We start from the raw sequence: 15,834 nt of genomic DNA, 5'->3' as shown, positions 1-15,834 counted from the left end.
TTGTACGAGATTTATCAATGTTTTCTTGCTTAGAACTGATTGTTCCATTTATTTTTATTTATGCCTTCTAAAGAAGGTTGAATGGTTTAAAAACCATCTTTTTAATAATTGTCTGAAACAAAATAACAATATAACTAAACTCTAAATTTAGATTCTCATATTCCCCAAGTTATTAAATTATATTTTAGTGTCACAAGCAAAACATTCAAAAGCAAATGTATATTTTAAGCTGTTAAAAGTCCATCACTGTTAAAAGTCACGTCGATATAAGTAATTTAGGTCAATATTTGGATTAAGCGTTACATGCTTAGATTGTTAACACGAATATCCCTCTTTAGTTTTTTGCTAAGATCAGCGCATTTTCGTTCTAAACGCTAACAACAGAATTACCAAGTATCCAATACTTGTAAATGGTTCTATTGGAGTTAAAAATGCTTTTACAATACAAGTTGCATTTTCTGGCAGCGTTCGAACTTTCAAATGCTTTCAGTGCTAGTTCTTAAAAGCCTTTTTATTGAAGTCTTTGGACGGGTAAAAGAGAATGGAGGCTATTCGTGCAGTTGGCTTAGATTTAAGCGTGAAATCGGTCAAGTTTTAAAGATTTGCAGAACAATAGAGGCGTGAACTCCGATACGGAACGGTGAAAGAAAAGATATGTTGTATAATTTGTTACAGGAACGTGATTTATTCTCTCATTTAATTCTAGTTATGGGTGAGTGAATTATTTGTAAAAGAGAACATTGTTTTGAAAGCAAATCACAACTATTTTTCTTTTCTGCTTTGATGAAGAGTTCTTCAATTACATTTTATATTTATTCATTATTCATTCATTAGCAGCCTGTAAACTTCCCATTGGTGGAGAAGGTTTGGAGCATATTCCACCACGCTGCTCCAATGCGGGTTGGTGGAATACACATGTGGCAGAATATCGTTGAAATTAGCCACATGCAGGTTTCCTCACGATGTTTACCTTCACCGCCGAGCACAAGATGAAGTATAAACACAAATTAAGCACATGAAAATTCAGCGGTGCCTGCCTGGGTTTGAACCCGAAATCATCGGCTAAGATGCACGCGTTCTAACCACTAGACCATCTCGACTAAGACTATATTTATTAAAATAGGGCAAATAAAATATTTGTACAGACCTTTTTCAATATATATCTTATGTATATGAATGGTGCCATCGACATATTTTATTTAAACTAGCTGTACTGATCGTCCACAACAGGTAATGATTGACAATTGTCCACTTACTTTTATATTAATGCATATTGTATTTGAAGTCTTTTTTTGTTTATTACTAGGTGGGGTTCCTCCTCCGGAATTATCATGGCGTCTTTTGGCTTTAGAACCGGCTCTAGATCATCGACCGTATCTTCGCATACATCACACCAATTATACCATCGGTAAGCAATATTCGACAAGACAGATCTAATAATCCCGTTGGTGTCGTCGTTATCAGTTAAAATCTTGCTTGCACTCTACTGCTATTTGGCTACGAAGTGACAGACGTAGAACTACTTTTTACGTTCCTGTAAAGGTTACACGTTAAATATCGCCGTGATTTAAGAAATTGGACTTTAAAAATGAAATTCGATCTAGTTTTATTTTTTCCCTTGCAATCTTTAAAATAAAATAATGTTTTGTTATAACAGAAGGCGTATCGTGGTCGCGAGTGGTCGTAACAGCGGCACGAGAACTTCACAACGCCACGTTACAGTGTGAGGCGAGACAGCGCCGTCCGGACACGCCGCCCGCGCCGGCGCACGACGTGCTCACAGCAAAACTCGAAGTTCATGTCACTTGTAAGCATTATCAGCATAATAAGTGATCGAAAGTGAGGGTCCAGACTTAGGGGTAGATAATCCTAGGCTGCTGCTGTTTGTTTATCTATCACTAGTTGGAATATTTGAAACATCACAACTATACATCCCCTTAAACTGGCGCACTTTTTAAAATAATAATAATTATAGTCAAAACGTCCAAACCAAGCAACGACTGTTCGGTGCCTGTGTATCAGTGGGTGAGTCTGGCACGAGCCTGGTCCTTTTCATCGGTTTTTAATTTGGATAATATTAACCCCAGAGGGGTTTGGATTAAATTTGGGAGGATGGATTAACGTTGATAGCTACGAAATACGTCATCGTGTTTCCTTTAGACAGTGACATATTATAAGTGGCATATTAGATAGGTTATCTATAATAAAATTGTATAAAATACCTTTATTTACTGTTTTCAATGAAATATAAAAATAAATGTTACAGTATCTTCTAAAAATTATTTTATTTAGATCCGCCGTCATTCGTGATCTCACGGTGGCCAGGCTTCGGGATATCACTCTCTGCTGGTGGGGCTGCTGCTTTGAGATGTGACGTGGACGCCAACCCTCCGGCTAGAGCAACTTGGATGAGAGACACTGACAGACCTTCTAGGTAAGTCGGACTTAACTATCGTTTAAATGTTTTATTATCTTATTGATTTGGAAGTTTACATGACGCATAATATGAAATGAGGATGACAATACAAAAATGTGCTGCGACATCTAGCGAATTAACGATAATGGGACCAGCAGGACGTTAGCGGAGCTCAATGACTTGCTCTTCTGTTACTAGTCACCCAGAAGTTTGCGTTCATTTGGTTTGTATGTCTTGTTTTTGTAAGATTTCATTTCCGTTACGAAAGCTTTTTTTAATTTATAGTTCGTTATAAAACTTTAATATAGCTACTTGCAATTTTCCAAAACAACTATTATTTTTATATTTGACAGTCTGTCTGTTTGTCCGGGGGTAATCGTCCAACGGGTAAAATAATAAATCCCATCAAAAACATAAATGTAAAAATGAGAGCCAAGTCCAATATTATGATATATACCTTGGTAGTTGACTTCAAAGACAAAAGAAGTGATATCTAAATGGGTGCCGTTCAATGGTCCTTCCTGAAATGTATTTATTATTTAGTATTAGGATAATATATTGTTGCCTAACAGCTTATAAATATGAAATATGAAAAGGTGGGACATAGCACAGTTCTCATATACGAATTATATTATAGCCTTCGCGAGTTCTAAGCCTGTTCAATATCATCCATATCATACAAATCAATTATAATTTGTTATTATAAACACAAACTACAATTTGTGTTTATGAGCATATAAGAACTAGCCAAGTCCTAAGTTTACGGGGTTTAATTGTCTTTTTTGTGATACGTTCTATATTTTCTGTACCTCTGAAATGTTCGAGTGAATTACCCATTCAGTGTCCGGATTTTGTGCCTTGATTTGACTTGGACCTAAATTGATAAGATGTACTCCATCTAAGGTTTTAACTGTGGAGAGGCCAACGTAAGCCTGCTCTTTACTAAATGCCACTTAATAACGTAATAAATACGAAAGTCGACTATACTCTTAAGTACTAAAACGGAAATATTTGAATTAAAAAAAATTAAGGGTGGTATTCAACTCGTTATATATTTACGTGAAGACCTTAAAATTCACATTAAGACCAGCTGTCATAAGTTTTGATTGCTGGTTCTTACATATTTTTTTTTACATGTTCCTAATAGACCCAATTAAATATAATAAAACGATAAAAATTTACCAGTTTCAGATTTTTTCCTTTGTATTGGCCTAATTATCTACCTGCAAGCCAAATTTGAACTTTCTGGGTCACCTGGAAGTAGGTTTTAGTTTTGATCTATAGGTCAGTCAGTGATAAAAATGACGATTTTTAGACGTTAATATCTGAATAAGCGTTTGAGACGCGATTATGAAATTTGGAACACAAATGTTTCTCGCGAAATTTGACACGTTTATGTCAAATAGTTTTTGAGTTATGAGGAGGTCAAAAGTGGCTCCAAATGGTTCGTGTAATATTACACACGGTGCTGCTCACCAGCTCTGTTATTTGAACTTGGCTGACACGCTACCACGTGTCTAGATATTAATATATTTTAGTGAATATTCCAGTATACAATAGAAAGAGTTATTTTGCTTCTGATAACATTGTTAGATCTTAAGCTTTGAAGTATTCTATGCTATATAAAAAAGTTAACGCTAAACAAAACGTCTGGTAGACGACCGAAATACTTGTATATTTTTAATAGTATCATAATACATTATTAATTTTCGACTTATTGGTTTTATATTCTCTTTCTTGTAACTTATATCTCAGTAGCTACGTCTCAAACGCCATCATAAATATATAACAGTAATAGTTACTTTATTCATCAAATATTCAAAATTAATTACACTACCTAAAATTATAAAGCTTTTAAGTCTAACATTTTAGAGGTTATTTACAAAAAACTCCGAGTGTAAAAATATAACCCCGTTGTAAGTTAAAACTTTTATTGCTAATTTATCATAATAATTCTCTCATCGGATGGTAAGGAACATTAGAACTTATTTTATTTAAAAGTTTTGGTAGTTTTAGGATGAATAAAGTACAATAGCTCGGCGGTATACTCGCCAAGCGCCCTGGACTATTATCGTAACCACTCCTGACACGAGCTTTACTCTTAATTGGAGGAACTTTTTGAACATAATTACATTTCAGTTGTGTTTCTTCAAAAAAATCCATGAAGTGTCGTGGAAAACCCGCAGAAATGAAGTTTTCTTCAATTCTTAGTCTAATGACTTAAAAATAAATCATATTATAATAAAAATGAAGTTTGGGGCTTAATTAAAATAATTGTTACAATATTCCATTCAGCGAAATATTTTCAAATAATATTTTTATAAGTCGAGGCACAAATGCTTTTAAAATTATTATATTTTCCCGTTAGTAAAACTGCTTGTGAAATATAAAACGGAAATTATACGAGCATTCACATGTTAGCTGTTCGTATTCCTATTATTTTTATATTATATATATTCGTATTAGCTATTCCTGTTCTTCTAATGTTATCTACCGATAATCTGTTACTACTCAACATCTGACAAAGCTTATGATAAATTCAGTTGAGTTCCATTTGTCTGATCTTATTTTAATTACGGTTTTGAGTGCAACTGTGTTTGTATACACTTGTGCAATCAATTTTTGTCAATTAGCTTAACTCTTAATTATTGATATTCTATATTTAAAACAAGTTATATCTTAAATAAATTATAAAATTAGAATTCTTGATTTGTTTAAATAGTGCATTAACCTTGCTTTCTATGTATAGTCGCAATTAAACTTGTCTAAGTTCAGAGTGCTAAGTCACATTTCATCTTCAACTTCCTGGACCAGGCGTTGACTGTAACAATGTCAAGGGAACTATTGTCTGTTTAATTGGAGAAAGTGCTATGTAATGTTTCAAAGACGTATTGAATGGTTCATGTTGAACATTTACTCTTCCATTCTTGTACGAGAAGTCAGCGCTGATCTAATTGCTTCATTCTTGGATCGAAATTTCCCTCGAGCATGCGATTTGTTACTAGGAAATTGTCTCCGTAATCAAATGTTAGCCTCGATATATTATTAATATTATTATTAATAATATTATTATTAATAATATAATAATCGATTTCGGTAGGATCTGAACGAAGAATGGCTACCGAAATAAGTCAACCAACTACACCTTTTATTCTCATTATCAGGCGGAACAGCAATCCTAAACGACCAGACAGGGTTTTAAGCCAACTGTTTTATGTGCTTTCCGATACACTGTAGATACGCTAACCTTGTTAATTTCCAAACTTTGACTTTCGAAGTTTGAAACTTGATCTGCAACACATGAAGACGTGGTATTATTGTATTTCGAGTTCAAGCCAGTGTCAATGCATGGAAGGAATACACAAGGGATATAACATCTCTGGCTCTATTGTTGTCGTTGCAATGACGGTCTGAGAAGTATTTTCCACTTAAGCCAGTACCAGTATCTTGGAAAGATTATACGAAATTAATTTAAAAACTGATTTTTGAATAAATGTATATTAATCAAAGTATGCATGATCGAACCAGGGACCGCATTTGACCGACTCAAATTGGAGCGAGACGGTATAATACGTTCAAAATCATACTCCTCAATTAGGCGTTACTTTGAACGATTTACAACAATCCTAGTTCACCAACACCTCTGGAAGTTGGCGCTGAAGATGGTGCGTCTCTGGGTTCTGCCACGCTCCGCTGGGCTAGGCTGAGGGAGTCCCATGCTGGGTGGTATCGCTGTCGAGCACGATGGATGGACACCGAGTACTCTTCCATTGGATACTACCTTAATGTACTGCGTATGTATTTAAATTTTATTAATTTTTCAATCAGTAGTTGTACGTAAATTTTAACTCGCAATAACCAACACTTTCTACGTTGACAACCTGAAGCTGGCTTTAGATATGACTATTAACTACTATATAACTATAATAATAAGAAATTACATAGTATCGTAGAGGATAGAGCGGCAGTGACGACTCTGATTGCCCAATTAGCGTCTAACAGACTAAATGCCTTCACATTTGTCTCGTTAGTGTACTGAATTGAGGTATATGTAAAACCAGCTTAAGATCCCATGTTTATTATACCAGAAATAGTGTTTAACTTTATGATAACTGTTGAGATCCTAGATCATAGCCATTTATGAAATGGCCATGTTTACTACAACAATACAATACATGTAGGCCCGTAATTCAATTTAATAAATTGTCTTATCTTGTAGATAGTTAGGGTATATGCTATAGTATTCTGATTCGGTGACATTGTTATTACACTCAGCATAATCTTGTAAAATAACGATTCAATAGTTGAGTCTACTCTGAGTTTTGTTTTATAAAATCTTTTTATATTAGAAATTTGTTAATCAAATTTTACAAAATAATGTTTACATAAAATAAACATAAGCAGCCCGTAAATGTCCCACTGCTGGGATAAAGGCCTCCTCTCCCTTTGAGGAGAAGGTTTGGAGCATATTCCACCACGCTGCAAATTAGACACATGCAGGTTTCCTCACGATGTTTTCCTTCACCGCCGAGCACGAGATGAATTATAAACACAAATTAAGCACATGAAATTTCAGTGGTGCCTGCCTGGGTTTGAACCCGAAATCATCGGTTAAGATGCACGCGTTCTAACCACTGGGCCATCTCGGCTCATATAAATAATGTTTAGTCGTCGTAATATTATGTCACTTATTTTATGAAAATATATTTTGATTGAAACATTTAGAACATATTTCAAATACAAATATCATGATTTAAATATGTCAATTTAATTTTATAAATAATTCACCATTAAATTGATCCCGTTTCTAAATTGGAATGCATAATGGTTCTGATATACTTATGTACACATAATTATGTATGTACAGATATGGCACTGTAGAGATGCATCACTTGCTCTAATAGTGTACTTTATTACTACTATATAATTTAGATTTAAGCATCTTGCAACAAATAAATAATCTCACTGGTTATGTACATAACTGCAAATACGTCTTCTAATAATTTAGAACAATAATTTAGAAAAACGGCATTAGGTGCTTTCAGAAGCACGGCAGTACAATCACTGCCCATTTCGAGACCCTGAACTCCTATTTAGATAGAAAAGTCCAATATTTTTGGTACGTCGTTTAAATCCACAATCTCGAGAACGGAGCCTCATAACAATGAGCATCGATTTAGTCCTACGAGGGATATGAAGAAAAACAAAGTCTCGGCGGTAAATTAAAAGATAAGCTTATTTGTATTAATAATAATAATTATTATACAGCAGCTGTAGATGAAAACGCACAAACGACGGAATCGGACGCTAACGACGAAGAACCAGATCATCAGAAAGTTGAAGTGCCCTTGGGAGGGAACGTTCAGTTACATTGCCCTAAAGGTATCGAGACAAGACGCTTAGACAAATATATTTAACGAACACGAACATAAACTTACATAATTATTTTGTAAAGAAACGTGTTTCTGATAAAAAATATAAATAAATTCAGAGATAAGATGATTCGTTTATATTTTAATTAAGTGGAGAGAAGTTTTACAATTAAATTATCTTATAAATAAGTAACATAAACATAGAGGTATATATAATTCGAATTCCATAATTAAAGTCTTTGAAAAACTTAACGATATAATGAAAAAAGATAAAATTAATGATTTCAGACATTCAAATTTAGAAATCATGAACATCACAACTTTAACCACGACTTCTTTCTTAGAGAGAAAATAGCAAAAGCATGCTGTTTCATATACAGATAATGTTATTCTACAAATTAACTACGTCTTGAATGTAATACAGGAAGCGTGGGGTGCTGGTGGAGACGAGTGGTCGGTAACTCAAGTGAGTCGTGGGCTCCCGCTGGTTCTCATCATGCGCACGGCGTTCTGGGTATGAATTAAATTTATAGTTTTGGAGAGATTCACGAATATAGCATAATAATCAAGTTTCAGTATACGATGTATTTTGTACTGCAATGTAAAATAAGTAGATTTAATTTTATATAATATTTATATTATCAACTGACAAATTAATTATTTTCAACTGTAATTCGATACGTTACGTCAACAGCAGCTATTGTTTTGTGTTCTGGACGCAATTAAGCTTAAACGAACCGAACGAATAATAAAATAAATAAACTAATACTCTACAGTTTATTTCAAGTTGCATCCTATAAATAATCGTAAAACATTAAATTTGTTACCATAAAATATTAAATATTTATTTTAGATTCTGAATTTGAGATTTGACCGACACTGTAATCCATCCTTTACAATAGCTATTTTTATTATATTAAAGATTGTAAATACATTAAGTTTGTGTGGGAAGAATTCGTAAACATGAAAGTTTAATACAGAATATTCTAGAACAGTGTGAATTGGGCAGGTATTAAAGAAGCCTTGTACGAAGAAGGCGGCGAGTACCGGTGCGTGGGAGCGCGCGCGCCGGACCTCAAGCGCTTGAAAGAATTAAAGCGAGTGACGCTTAAAGTAACAGGTATGTTATCATAAAAATTGAGCGAGAAAAGCGAGAAGTATTTTTTACATTTTTTTTTTACATTTACTTGACAGTAAGAAGATTTAGCATTGGAAATATTTCATTTTGTAACATTACATTGCTTCTGCAGCGCTCAACGAAATTTCGTTTCAAAAGCCAATGATCAGTCCAGGTTTGGATGTTTCTTGATCAAGATAGAACATGATTGGTAACCTTAGTTATCAACCGTTTCTATTGGCTTTGTTAAATTATCTTTACTTATAAGCTGACATGTCCTGACTGACTGGTACGTCATCACCGAGCGTAAACTATTAAAGTTAGGGCCATGAAATTTGGTGAGTAGGATCGTTTTATTAAGTACACACCCAATAACGAAAAAGTTTTGGAAATTCTACCCCTCAAGGGTGAAATAGGGGTTGAAAATTAGTATGGAAGTGCGTAATTTTTTAAGTTAGAAACATGAACCTTTATTTTTGGGAAACCGATTACAATAGAGTAATACGTATTTAAGCGTTTCTGGATATTCTACCCTAAGGGCTGAAATACATACCAGTGTGGTATACAATGAGGTCTTAAATCAAAGTAATATTTTAAGTTAATATGTAAATATATTCAACTTCAACAATAACTAGTAATAAAAAAAACAAACAAATACATTTTTTTTTCTAATAGTGAGTAATCTGTTCTTAAGTTTTACTTGTAACAATAAATTTTTTGGCATTTGTAATACATGACTTTTATTGTAATAATTTGTTCTAAGTTTCATACAAAATTAATTTAAATAAAATAATAAAGCTGTGGTACAAAAAATACCAGATTAACTAAAAACGCCGAATTGAAAATATAAATTTAGAAGATAGCATAAAAATTAAAACATTTTCAGTATACTTTTGAAGTACAATTGAAGTTCACAGCATTTTGATTCATCTGTCATAATTGTGGTATCGGACATTTTAAAAAATAAGAATATTATGGCAAAAACTAATTTGTGTCATATAATAATGTCTCCCAAATCCTTAGGCGGAGCCACAGCAACTGCCGTAAATGCTGATCCTACACCCAACGGTTGGCGGCTAGAATGTGGTGCTTGTGGCCGTAACCTTCGCGTGCTATGGCTGAGAGGGGGTAGATCCACACCCGCCATCCTCACACCAGATCTGGCTCAACATTGCTGGAAAGCAGTGCTCTTAGTACCGGAACCTGATGAGGTCTGGTGCGTAGCTGTATCGTCTAACGGCGGTGCGGTTGCAGTGTTTCCCAGGAGGTCGATACAGACCTCTCCCTCACCAGCGCGACACGCGGTGAGAGCTTTACACGGGAACGCGTCTCATCCGACCGTTATACCGGTATTGTATATTTTTGCGCTAATCAATGGACTCTTGTCAATTTAAATATTTGACTTTCTGCTGTGAAGTTGTCATTATCAAGCGTTTTTATTAGCTCAACGTTATACCTTTTTAAGATTTTTTTAAGATTAATTATATTATTAAAATATTTAAATGTGTAATCATTTTTTTTAAAAGATAATGTTAGTAATCTTAGCTTACGAACTAATACTATTTGCGTTATATCATTGTTGTTTTTTTATATTATAATTAATTTAATGTCATTATTTTATTCCATCGTATATATATAAATGTTCTCGCAGCAGATAAAGCTTTTAATGTCTATCAAAATAATTATCATGATTATTATTAGTAGACAACTTTATTCTCAAGAACTTAGTACTAGAGAAATGTGACTGAAAATTGTAATTAGGCAGTCTGTGACTTGATTTCCATTTTGTGTACTAATGAGGTTAAATTACTGACGAACGAATCAGTTAAAATTGTATTAAAATGTTCATCCTCAAAATTAGAGTCAATTTAGTAAAGTGTAATATCGTCCAAATTTTTGAAGACCGCATCGAGACTTGAACATGAATGGCTGACAATGCGATACTCTTAGTGTGTATTATAGATGGTAAACGATCTGTGTCGTTAAAAATATTACAGTAAATTAGACTTTATTGTGTACTAGTCCTTGTATCTTAGGGACTAAAATCGCGTGCACTGTCTTCGTAGAATTGTGTCCTTATATAGCCTTCGTAGTGCTCCTATAATCATAATTTGTTATACGTATTTAGTGGAACTCTTTCTGTCTTGGCACGTTCGTTGCAGTGACATTTGAAATTAACGTCGTGGGGAAGAAAATTAAATAGAATGTGAACATTTTTCCTTTTAAATCTAGAATTGAAATCGTAATTGCATAACATACTTATACTAAAATATTTCTCATGATTTCCTGGTCCAAGGACTTTATTCAATAAAACGATTGATTTTTATTTCGAGTCTTATACTTTTTGTGAAAGGATATAGATATTATATTTTTTATTTGTTAGTAATATGTTCAGTTTATGTATTTTAATTCGATTGTCATTCGATAGAAGAATTCTATCGAATTCTAGCGTTTTTCGTTTAAGAAACATTTGAATGCGTCGCAACGAACGCGTCCTCTATGCACACTTCATCTCTAACGGTAGATATTCTTTCGTCTGTCTCGTTCCTTTCCTTGCCATTGTTATTTTAGTTCTAGTAAGTGTTTAAAACAGGAATGGAATGTGCCAAATTGTTGATATTTGTAATAGATTTTCTTATATTAATGGAGGTAAATTGTGAATTGAATATATTTAATTTTATTGTGTATATTATGATGTCTGAATGTTTAGAGCAATGAACACCAATGGAAATGAAACTTAGAATTTGTAAGTTATCGGTAATGTTAAGATCGCTTCTTCGAGATTCGCGTATCATTCCGATGGAGCGCGAATCTCGCGGGAGACAACGCCCCACCGGCATATATCTATAATATATTTTATATAGACGTCAAATTCGTAAACTAATATTATATGATGTATTATAGCTTAACGATTATGTAAATTTCGATGTCAATTTTAGAAGTCCGTTTAGTTCGGACCGATTTTTGTATGGAGTACATTTGCTAACATTTTGATTGTAATGAAAGTTTTTTCACATGTTCAATGTTGGTCGTTAGTTTTATTAGATTACTTTCCATCCAGCTCCGACTGCGCACTAAGCACTAAGCTATTAGTGCTTTCAGCTAGCGCACATGGCGCACTAGGGCTTCAATTGTGTAATCGATGGCATTTTAATCGATTATAATCTGCAACACAAATGTCAATTTAGTTATAGATTACTTTGTAGTCAGTTTATACGTTACGCGAACAATTTAATCCGTAATCGCTTGCATTCGGCTGAGTTCAAGCGATCGATTTGAAACCGATTCGTAATTTAATTATATCGGCAATGAAATAGCAATGTGCGTTAGTTTTTAATGTCGCATCATCATCGTTATAATTGTTAAGATTGTGATAAAAGAGGCGCGGGCGAGTTGCGGGTGTACGGAAATATAATCGAAATAACGAAAGAAATTATAAAATCGATTAGTTTAGTTAAGTTAGATTGTAGCTAAATGTATTTTTGTACCGTGACAAAAAAAATGTTGGTCAATTCGACAGTAATTTTAAACGAAATTTAATTTACGTACCTGTTTATGAGAATGTAAAGATCCGTCCATTGCGGAGTCCGGCCTAGTTAAGGAGCTATGTAGAACCCTGTCTGTCCATCCTTAACTTCTTGTAATGCGAGTTCAATAGCTAGACGAATCTATAGATAGAGTAATCGCTTAAACCTTCTGGCGTACACGTTTGGCTCTTCCCCCTTCCTCGACTAGACCCCGCGACCCCCGCCCCTCTATAAAAACATGTATACTTGTCTGTGTAATCATTTTAGAAACGATCAGCCCACGAAGTGTTTGTGTGAATATTATCCTTATCATGGGCGTAGCTTTAAAAGAGATCCTGCAGTATCTTAATGCTTTCGAAAATTCGGTGTGTCTATGAATTATTTTTTAAGATAAAAACTGATCGAAGCATAATAATCTCGAAATCGACTGTGTACTGATTGGTGTTCACAATTGCCGACGCCGGAGTAAACAGCTACGCTCATGAACCTTATAAAAAATCAATGGCACGTGTCTAGTTTTCATTCAATTCATTTTAAAGGTTCCTGTATTTTTAATCCGAGTAAGTGGACGATGGTTTTAATAAATTTGTGTTTCAGGCTCAATTTGACGAAGGCGATCCTGGAGTGTTTACTGACTCACCGTTTTTGATAAATTTTTCATTCAGTAAAATGTTATTTGGGATCGCCTTTATCGTTCCAACGAATTTGAACATCAACCATTATATTTGATGTAAAATTTTAAAACGTAATCGCCTTTAACATGAATATTTATTACTATCAGTTGATTCCACGCTATAGTTATACTATTGTTGATGTTATAATAGAAACGGAAAATTTTAAACACATCATGCCATTATTATCTACACTGTTCCGGGATATATGATATGGAACGTAATTGATTGGGTTATGTCTTGTTGGCAACTAAATAAATGGCGAAGGACGTACACACTACGGCAGATGAGTTCGAGAGAAGTAATTGATACGCAAACTACACGAATTGGTTTCACTTGTGTTATGTATAGCTTGATGTATTATACTTATTCATTTTCAAATATGACCGCTTCTGATAGATCCCGAGATTAACGCGATCAAACAAATATATAAACTATTCATCTTTCTATAATAGTGTAGATGAAACTAATTATAAAAAAATGCTTCTAACAGAGTGTAAATAACCTATACGAATAGACATTTAGTGAGCATTGAGCGTGCAATCCTAGCTCTATAATACGTAGTGAAACTTATCTTCTCTTTCATGTAAAGTAACGTGAATAAACGTGACGCATCCTCAAAATTCGATCGATTATCGAATCGTTCCTTACGAAGGTTCACTTTAAATAATGAAAATATGTGTAGCACAAGAAAATAACGTTGATTATTATGTTGAAAAATTGGCCGCCACTCAGCTCATTGTTTGCATAAGAAGTATGTTTGTGTGTATAGATAATACAGTAGCTTACTACCGAGTAGTGGCCCAGTCACTGTATTTGTTGAGACAGTTATTGGTTTCCTTTGGAATTGTAAAATTATTCAAACTGTGAAATTATTTAAAAATTATATTCACTTTCTCTACTTAACGTTTTAATAATGATATATTTTCTATTATTTCTACAAGCTTATATTTCAATTCATTTATAAGTGAGTGTGGATCAAATCTTGTAACTTATTTTTAAGCCAGTTCGATACAATCAATTGAGCTGGTATAAAAACTAGCATATTTATACTAAAATTCATTCGTTTTAGTTTAGATATGATAAAGAAGCTTGTAATGTGACTGCCGGGTGTAATGTTATAAATAAATCGGAGTGTAATGTTTTCGGAGTTCATGTGGGTTAGAGTGGAGTATCGATAGAATCCTAACGTCAATCCAAGTGACACTGGCTATAAATCAATTAATCAACTCAAATACAATTCCTTTACTCAAAATGGAAACATTAAACTTACTTATTGACTTCTAACTTAAACACTACCACCGGTCATTATCATCCCCCTGCCAATTTTACTTGGGGTCTGCTCAGCATGTCTTCTTCTTCCATACTTCTCTGTCGGGCGTCATCTCACAAGTAACATTCTTTCTAACCATATCGTCTTTCACACAATTCATCTATCGTTTCTTTGGTACCACCACCACCAAACACTACCACCGGTACGGAAAAGAAAATACCGTGACCTAAAAAAAATCGCCGAAAGAATCTCAGCGTTTCATCCATTCAGAGCAGTCATGTTTGAACGATATAAAAATCGCAACTAACATTTCTTAGATATAAATTTCACCATTATTGAAGAACTCACTCAAGTGTGCTTACTCGGACTAACTCGACAGTGTCACGTGCTCATGTGTACTCGTATTTCGACTCTCGTCGCCTGCACGTGCTTCGCCATCGGGCGGTCGTTTGTGTCATCACGTTATTTCTGTAGTTTTTTGTACTAGCGTCCATAACACGATACGTGTAAGTGTCGTATCGGTGCCAATACATTATGTAATAGATCATTATATATTATATATCTATATATATATTTACAGTTTATTATACATATTATCGTTTACTTTGATATTGAATGTACAGTACCCATGTATCCATCGCATGTACGAGATCTCCTATACCGAAAAATAAATGATATAAAAAACCTGTGTTTTTTTTGAGTGGAAGCTCAATTTCATTTACGTTAGCAGAAATTTTCCTTTACAAGGGAAAAAATTTAATAAAATTAATCTAGTGAGTGCGTGGAAGCAGCGAAGTGTAGGATTGAAGAGCTTCGGGGAGCAGCTTCAGTGTATAACGAAATAATCGCACATGTGAAGGCATATTCTAGTTTGAACCTTTCAGTACTTTCACTGGTATCGCTTTGTGTGCCTTTGGAAGCCAACAGTTCATCCCTAATATTCTATAACTAAATGGTTCCAAGTTAGGTGATCCAATGTTATTTCTGGCACAAGGACATCTAAAGCCTACTGACATCATACAGCCTTACTTTATGAACTTTGTTCCGCGTATAAATAGTAATATCGCTCATTCTCTCATATTTTTTTAAGGCATAGGTTGGTGGACGAGCATATAGGCCACCTGATGGTAAGTATTTTGATTTGACATTCGAAAGACGAAAACAAAACATTATTTTACAGTAACACTCCTTAAAAATATAACGTCGCTCCCGTAGTTGGCGACGCATTGACGTAAGATACCACACAAGATGTGGTTAGTAACTACTCTACATTTAAGGCTTTGCCTTATACAAGTCATATAGATATTAAAATAAAAAATAAATTTAAATTAAGTGAGTTTCTACGAGCACCTTTGTATCGTCATGTTACAGAATAAAATCAAATGCAAAGTTACCACCAGTTAATAAGATATATTCTGTTGAGCAGAACGTGCCAATGAAATCTCAATTTCAAGTTCA

General features: G+C 34.0%; 1 protein-coding gene across 3 annotated transcripts in view; it reads left to right on the top strand.

Moving 5' to 3' along the window:
* The window catches only part of LOC125073962, a 76,969-nt gene extending 66,620 nt beyond the window's left edge, over nt 1-10,349 (top strand). For all 3 annotated transcript variants that reach the window (XM_047685094.1, XM_047685095.1, XM_047685093.1), the window contains 8 exons: nt 1,307-1,408; nt 1,658-1,807; nt 2,293-2,434; nt 6,047-6,210; nt 7,685-7,798; nt 8,213-8,302; nt 8,798-8,908; nt 9,929-10,349. In XM_047685094.1, coding sequence (XP_047541050.1) covers nt 1,307-1,408; nt 1,658-1,807; nt 2,293-2,434; nt 6,047-6,210; nt 7,685-7,798; nt 8,213-8,302; nt 8,798-8,908; nt 9,929-10,299 — 1,244 coding nt within the window. In that variant the 3' untranslated portion in view covers nt 10,300-10,349. The remainder of the gene's footprint in view (nt 1-1,306; nt 1,409-1,657; nt 1,808-2,292; nt 2,435-6,046; nt 6,211-7,684; nt 7,799-8,212; nt 8,303-8,797; nt 8,909-9,928) is intronic.
* Nucleotides 10,350-15,834: the final 5,485 nt, after the last annotated feature.

This window comes from Vanessa atalanta, chromosome 26 (genome assembly GCF_905147765.1).
Source record: "Vanessa atalanta chromosome 26, ilVanAtal1.2, whole genome shotgun sequence".
NCBI lineage: Eukaryota > Metazoa > Arthropoda > Insecta > Lepidoptera > Nymphalidae > Vanessa > Vanessa atalanta.
Note: the sequence above shows the minus strand (reverse complement) of the source record. Positions and strands in the feature narration are given on the sequence as shown.